We start from the raw sequence: 6,646 nt of genomic DNA, 5'->3' as shown, positions 1-6,646 counted from the left end.
CGGGGCGCGTGGTCCTCGCGGGATGTGCTGCGGTGTCATGGGTCCCCAGGGCCACAAGCAGGCTGAAGGGCTGTGATGAGGTATCACAGGGAGGTTGCCCTCATCAGCGCCGCTAGCCCTGCTCCCGGGTTCAGCCTCAGAGTACATGGTTGACAGGTTCCTGATCTTCTCTGTCCCCATATTTGTTTGGTCCATAGTTCCCAAGGAAGCCCACTGGGTCCTGGCTGCACCAGGCCTGGGTGCACAGTTCTTCATACAGTACATACATTAGAGACCCTGGAAGACCCTTCGCCACTGTCTCCTCCTCCTGGCCCAGTGCCACCTTCACTTCTTCTCTAGCTGCTCTAGCAGCGGGTTGGCTTCGCTCTCGGGCGTCTTGATGCTGTCTGTCCGCACAATGCAGGTGGTCATCTTCAGGATCAGCTGCTGCCTCTCCTGTTTCAGCTCTTCTATCTGGGCCTTCAGCTCAGCGTTCATGAGCTCTAGACGCTCGGACTCCTAGCAGGACAGAAACACAACCGCATGTGACTTTAGTCCAACAGGACAAGATACAAGGAGAAACAATTTGGCCAACAAGCCATCTCTGCTCAGTGCCGCCCCTCAGCCCCTGCAGCACAGCAGCAGCCTGAAGACCTGCCAAGGCACCGGGCCCCTCCAGGCAGTTCATCCCCAGCCCTGCTGCCTTAAGTGCCACCGCAAGGAAATACACAGCCACCTCCTAGGACAGGTCTCTGCTGCACCACAGCAAAACCCCTGCCTGGATGCTTTCCATGGTCTGGAAGGGTGTGTGGAAACAAACCCATGTTTAAGTTTTCACCCCCCACCTGCAAGGATCTGCCCTTGTGAAATGGCTCCTTGTCCCCCGCTGTGTCATTTGCTCATGTCCCACCACCCCTTGCAGAAAAGCAGCAAGGTGCTGTGAGAGTTTTTCTGCCTTGGGGTCACGGGTGAGAGGGCATCTGGCTGCTGAATGGGGAAACCTTCAGGAATTTGGGCAAGGGGCCAGCATGCTGTCGGCCCCCTGTCCTGTGCCACACTCCCACAGGTGCTCCTGCTCCAACACTGAGGCAGAGGCACTATCGGCCCTCCCTCCCCCAAGCCCAGAGCCCATCTCCAGCTCTCTCCAGCCCTGGTACCACAGGCACAAGGATGCTCGTGAGCTCTGCCTGGGCACGCACATGGCCACCACCTTCATAGCCTCGTGGAAAGGGGGGCAACAGGCCTGTATTTTCCCAGATAAGGGCACAGGAGCAAGGGGAGGCAGAGGGGGAGTTTAGGCGGGAGCGTTGCCTGCAGCTGGGGCACCTTTCTAGGGAGGTGCCCCCGCCAAGGTTCCCGCTGTGCCCTGGGACAGGTCAAGGCACCCACCCGCTGCAGGAACTCCGTCCTCTCCTTCTTCTTGTTACGACATCGTGCTGCTGCTACTTTGTTTTTCTCCCGGCGCCTTTTCCTCCTCTCCTCTTCCTCGTCCAGCTGCAACGAGACGGAGAAGCCCAGGTCAGAGCCGGCAGGTGTGGGGCAGGGCAGGAGGTAGGGGTGAGCACCCGGCAGCCCCACTGGTGGGCAGGGCAAGGAGAGGGGTGGCAGCCACCCATGCCAGTGGCCACCAGCGACGTGGTCTAATCCTCATCAGGAACCAGGCATGCTGCTGCCACAGCCTCTAACTCTACTCTGTGGGGACACAGGGAGGGAGACTAGTGCCGTACCCACAGCTGGGGACCCAGCTGGCAGGGGACAGACAACTCTTTGCAGGGCTGCTCCCTCCCTGAGAGTGGGCAGAGACAAGGGGAATAGGACCCCATCCCGCAAAGATGGGCACAGTTTGTCACACAGACATCTACAGGCACAGCTTCGTGAGCACAGTCATTCAAAGCATCACACATGCAGCCAAGGGTGAGAGGCAGAGAAACCTGAAAGATCCCCCAGCTGGGCCTGGCTGTTCCCTCCCTTCCAGTACATGGGACTGTCTGCTGCAGCTTCAGCGCTGCCTGAGTCACAGGGCCATCGCGGTAAGGTGGGACAGGTCCCGCATCCCCTATAAAGAAGCAGGACACGGCAGTGCTTGCGCTGTTCGCCATGACTCAGTTGCTCTGTGCTGTCTGACTCAAACCACACAGGCCAGGCCAATAAGCCCTATGGGTTGGAAACCCGTAATCAAAGTATTTAGGGATATTTACTACAAAACCTGTGTAAATGGCCTATGGCATGCTTGCACCTGAGAACCCAAATCAGCTCCTTCAAGAAAAATCTGAGTTCTGGAAAGCCCTGCGAAGTCAGCATCCAGGTTACACTTTGTAGCATGGCTGGAGAAGAGGTCCCCAGTGCCTTCATCCACATTCGGCCTGGGACTCTGAAATTTGAGATGTCAGACTGAACTGCCTCATTCCTATCAACTGAGACCTGACAGCACACATCTCTTCAAATGCAGTGGCAGCAACATTTGCTTTATGAGCACTTCCACAGCCTATTTGCACCTTCTCTAAGGGCAGCTCTGGTCTGAGAAGGCAGCCGCATCCTTCCCTTCGTACCTCCCCCAAGTCAGTGTGGTTGAGGGACACATCTCACAGACGAGCCTCTCACAGCACACACCATCTGAACAGCCTTGTTGCTCCAGCGGCTGCGCTTAGTCACCTCAAAAGGAGAGTCAGAGATTCCCAATGCCAAGGCCACAAAGTGGTGGTGGGAGTGGGTGGCCACCAGATTACCCCACATGCAGGTACACCGGTGATGTCTGCAGAAAACAAAAGCTGCAGGTGCCATCGTCCACAGCAAACTGTGCACACTGCTAACATTCACCAAGTCCAAAGCCCACTAATCAAAACATCTCAGTGTGATGTGCAAGGACAGGATGAAACATTGACTCAGCAGAGTTAAGGTGAAGTACTTAAGTAAGGTGCATGTCCAATATGCAGCATGTAGCATGCTTTAGAAGCCAATGTCCAAGTTTTATAGCACTAATAGCTTTTGCATCTTCTGTACCTTACTTCCCAAGCATTTTACCAAAGTTGCTATTTTAGCTGGGGCTAAAATATTAAGCAAAATCACCACAAGCTATGCACAGACTTCCATAATGCTGGGCTGCCACCATTCCTTTGCCAAGGCAGTGCCATGGGGCATCATGCACCACACTTGGGAGAAACAGGATGGGAACCGCACTGATGCCCCCAAGTCCAGTTAGAAATGGCCAGCTCTCACTATACCCACGTAACTCAGATGCGGCAGGCGTTAGCAGAAGTGACCAGGAAAGCTCTAACTCCATGCTCTGCTGCCTTTTCCTCCTGGCAGGACCAAGATACCTTACAGCAAAGCCACAAGCAGCTCTTACAAAATTTCCACACAGAGTTTAAGAGGAGGTGGACATTAGGGTAACCACCATTCCCCTCTGCACATTTACCAACCACTCATCTACCCCTTAGATAGCTTCTCGGCCTTTTAGTTCAAGGATTATTAGGAGGGTGCAGAGAGGGGACACATGCTCACAGCTCCAAAGCTCAAGAAACACACCCCAAACTTTCCTGCAAAGTACATCTTGGGTTGTAACAGAACTGGAAGAGCAAACAGCGACCGCACAAGCCTCACAGTGTCCCTGGGAACTGCCTGACACATTTCCAAGCCTTGTTGCTCCATTCAGCGAGAATCAAAGAATAAGTGACCTGCCCCTGTCCTCTTCAGCTTCCCCTCCACCCCACAGAGGGCCCAGCAAAGGGCAAAGTCCTTTAGATGGGGTACAGATGCTCAAGGAGGGTGACTCAGCACAGATAGCGGCAGCTTGAACTCTTGGCTCTGCTTTTTGACCACAGCTCCTGTAACTTCAAGAAAGCAGGTTTCCCCCTCTCCACTTCTGCTTGATTTCAGTTCAAAAAGGTGACATGGCCCTGGTGCTGGGGGTTAGGACTCTACTCAGAGGCACAAGGGACAGTGATGGTGTATCACCCCATAGTATGTTTCAGTAGCTGATCTCCAGGGGAATCCTGTGGGTAGAAGGTCTGGGGTTGCATCCTGAATTGCTTCAGTCAGCACCATCAGGGACCAAGGTGACCAGCAGCCTGAGGGGCAGGGCTCTGTCCCAGAGGGAGCACCCCAGGTGGGTTTCGATGGCGGAGGAGCCCGGCAGCACCTGTCTCCAGCTGCCCCAAGAGGAGGGCAGCCTGCCCAGTGGGGCTGTCCACCACCCTGCGGGGAAGACAGAGCCCAGCACCCACTGGGTGGGTTTTGTGCATACTCCCAGGGACAAATACCCCAGTGCCAAGAGATGCTGGTCTCCCCAGCACAGCAGAGAAAGCTGCCTGTGCCTCAGCTCGTGGGAAGCAGCCTGCCCTCCCAGGCGCTGCGCAGAGCATGGCATGCCGGTACCCAGCATCCCCAGGCTCCGGCTCCCTGCAAGAGGAAAGCAGCTGCAGGCTGCATTGCAAAATTATGTGTGGGCAGCTTCTTGGCTACTCATGGGATAAGCAGCTACTGCTTCAGCTCCCCCAGGCTTTCGCTGCAAAGCCTGTGCCAGGGGCAGCTCCAATTGCTGTCCTCAACTCCTCAGCTTCACAGGCCACGCAGGGGAGGAACTGGCTGCAGGGAAGGCAGCCGTGTGGGGGCTGCCAGTGGACTTCCCCTTATCTTTCCTCCACATGGTGTCTCAACAAATGGCTCAGAGGACACTCAGCACTTCCAGTACCTGCTGTGGGGCAGAGCTGCCCTGTCCGTTAGGCAGAGGCCGGTGAGACCACATCCCCATGCCCACCGAGCAAAAGCAGCTGTTGCAGGGCCAGCTCAGAGGTGCCTGAGACACCCCAGGAAAGGACCTGTGCCCAGGAAGACAGCACAGCTAGACTTTTTTTCTTTCTTCCCTAACCCACGAAGCGAGGCGGGCGTTGCACCCCATTTGCTGCATGATACCCAGGCCAAGAGCTTGGGACAGCATTTGGCTTCAGCTACCAACCCACAACTGCTTTGCCCAGCGGGACCAAAGCCATAAGCACCCCCCAGACCCTTCTGATGGCCTCCCGCAGCATCCTAGCCTCAGCTCGTGCCATTGAGAAGCTGCCAAGGCACCGTGCCCCTCCAGGCAATTCCCCAGGTGAGCTCCATGGGGTGCTGCATGAGCTGATCGGACACCCCCTTGGAAAAAGAGCTCCTGTGCAAGGTAATCAGATGGACTCCATCGTACCAGTTCTCCCCGCAGAAGTCCACCGCAAGGGGCTGGGGGGAAGGAACAGGCACCCTCACTGCAGGTGGGCCTGGGTGCTGCTAAGCTTTTGCCATAAGAGTTGGGCCAAACCAAGTGTCAGCACCATTTGGAGAGTGGGCTGCTCCCTGGAACTGATGTTTTACCCCCTTTAGCTCACAGCTCATCACGGGCAGCTTTTTATGTCATCTAGCACCTCCTCGCTGATATGTCCAGAGAATGCTCGTCACCCCATCCTCATATGGCATCATCTGAGGTATCCTCACACAGGAGCAAATGCACTGTTCAGAAGGGTTATTTATCGGACCTTCTGACAGCAGCCACCACCCTCACCAACGTGGGGCCTCCGAATTGATGGGTTCCCTGCTCCGTCTGCAGGCAGTGGGAGGTGCAAACACTCACCACCAGTACAGCAAGGGTCAAGGAGTCAAAGACTGGACAACCAACACAAGACAAACACACAAGGAAAAGGCTGTGCAAGTGTCTCCCAAGTCCCTGCAGCCTGGTTCTGACGTGCCAGCCTGTAGTACTAAGCAGAAGCCACCTACCTTCCCTGTCCCAGGAGCTCCGAGGTGAAGCCACGGCACCTCCCGAGCAGTGGGGCAGGGGAAGCCCCAGCCAGCAGCGCCTGTGGCACCAGCTGAGTCACCGCTTCCACTCAGCACCATTTGCCCATGTGCCTCATCACCGTGGGAAAGGCAATGCCAACGCCAGCAGCACCAAGAGCTCGTTGGCACCGGAGACAGGATGAAAGCATCACGCAAGTCCTCTGATGGGCTGCACAGCTTCTCCTTTGGGTGCGTGCCCCAACCTAGGGACACACTGGCTGTGCCAGACCCCGCTCTGTGGGCAGGGTTTGAGTTCAGCTGGCTGCCAATGGCTGTGTGGGACCGGTCAGGTCTGGGACACCAAGGTCACCGCTCCCAGCCCATGCCACAGGCACAGAAATTCAGGCATGGTGAAGAGGCAGCCAGTGGAGCAGCTGCTAACACGCGTGCACGTCACCAAACAGGCAGCGTGACATGCTTATGAAACATGTTGCTGGCCACCCTGGCAGGAAACCCAAGCACAGGCAGGAGAGAAACACAGGCAAGTGCAGGCAATGGCCCTACAGGGCCACCTGCAGCCAGCAGCCCCCAAGACTCACCTCACTTTTCACAGGCTGGGGTCTCTTCCCAAGCTTCACCTCCAGGAAGTGGAGAGGTGAGATCATGGCCCCAATGTTGCGGATGTCAGCGTACTTCAGCTCCTCGGCAGTCAGGGCTGTGCCAGGCAGTCCCGTCACGGGGCCAAGCCCAGGCAGCGCGCCGGCCGTCAGGGACGGGTCGGGGATCTGCCCTGGCATCATAGCAGGAGAAACAGCTTCGTAGGCTGGAGGGAGAGTGAGACACAGCCCATTACAACCCAACTACAGGGCCTCATGACACAGCACAAGCCAAATTTATTCCATAGTCCCATCACCTAACA

The 6,646-nt window shown here is 56.4% G+C and overlaps 1 protein-coding gene across 1 annotated transcript; it reads right to left on the bottom strand.

Moving 5' to 3' along the window:
• Positions 1 to 75: 75 nt before the first annotated feature.
• On the bottom strand, positions 76 to 6,527 carry JDP2 (Jun dimerization protein 2). The gene is made up of 3 exons (XM_009319396.1): positions 6,327 to 6,527; positions 1,369 to 1,473; positions 76 to 498 (listed from the first exon to the last, which is right to left on the bottom strand). Exons 1-3 carry the CDS (start codon positions 6,525 to 6,527, stop codon positions 325 to 327), a joined length of 480 nt encoding a protein of 159 aa, XP_009317671.1. The 3' UTR covers positions 76 to 324.
• Between the last annotated feature and the right edge of the window lie 119 nt (positions 6,528 to 6,646).

The sequence above is a fragment of the Pygoscelis adeliae genome, unplaced genomic scaffold (assembly GCF_000699105.1).
Source record: "Pygoscelis adeliae isolate BGI_AS28 unplaced genomic scaffold, ASM69910v1 Scaffold71, whole genome shotgun sequence".
Taxonomy (NCBI): domain Eukaryota; kingdom Metazoa; phylum Chordata; class Aves; order Sphenisciformes; family Spheniscidae; genus Pygoscelis; species Pygoscelis adeliae.
The sequence above is the reverse complement of the archived record's forward strand: the minus strand, read 5'-3'. Positions and strand labels throughout refer to the sequence as shown.

Bases quoted from the DNA above. Each gene is read 5' to 3' on its own strand.
- JDP2 (XM_009319396.1), bottom strand. From the start codon at position 6,527: ATGATGCCAGGGCAGATCCCCGACCCGTCCCTGACGGCCGGCGCGCTG. The intron at 1,474-6,326 runs GTGAGTCTTGGG...GTCTCGTTGCAG, and splicing joins CCCAGCCTGTGAAAAGTGAG to CTGGACGAGGAAGAGGAGAG. The intron at 499-1,368 runs GTGGGTGCCTTG...CTGTCCTGCTAG, and splicing joins GGACGGAGTTCCTGCAGCGG to GAGTCCGAGCGTCTAGAGCT.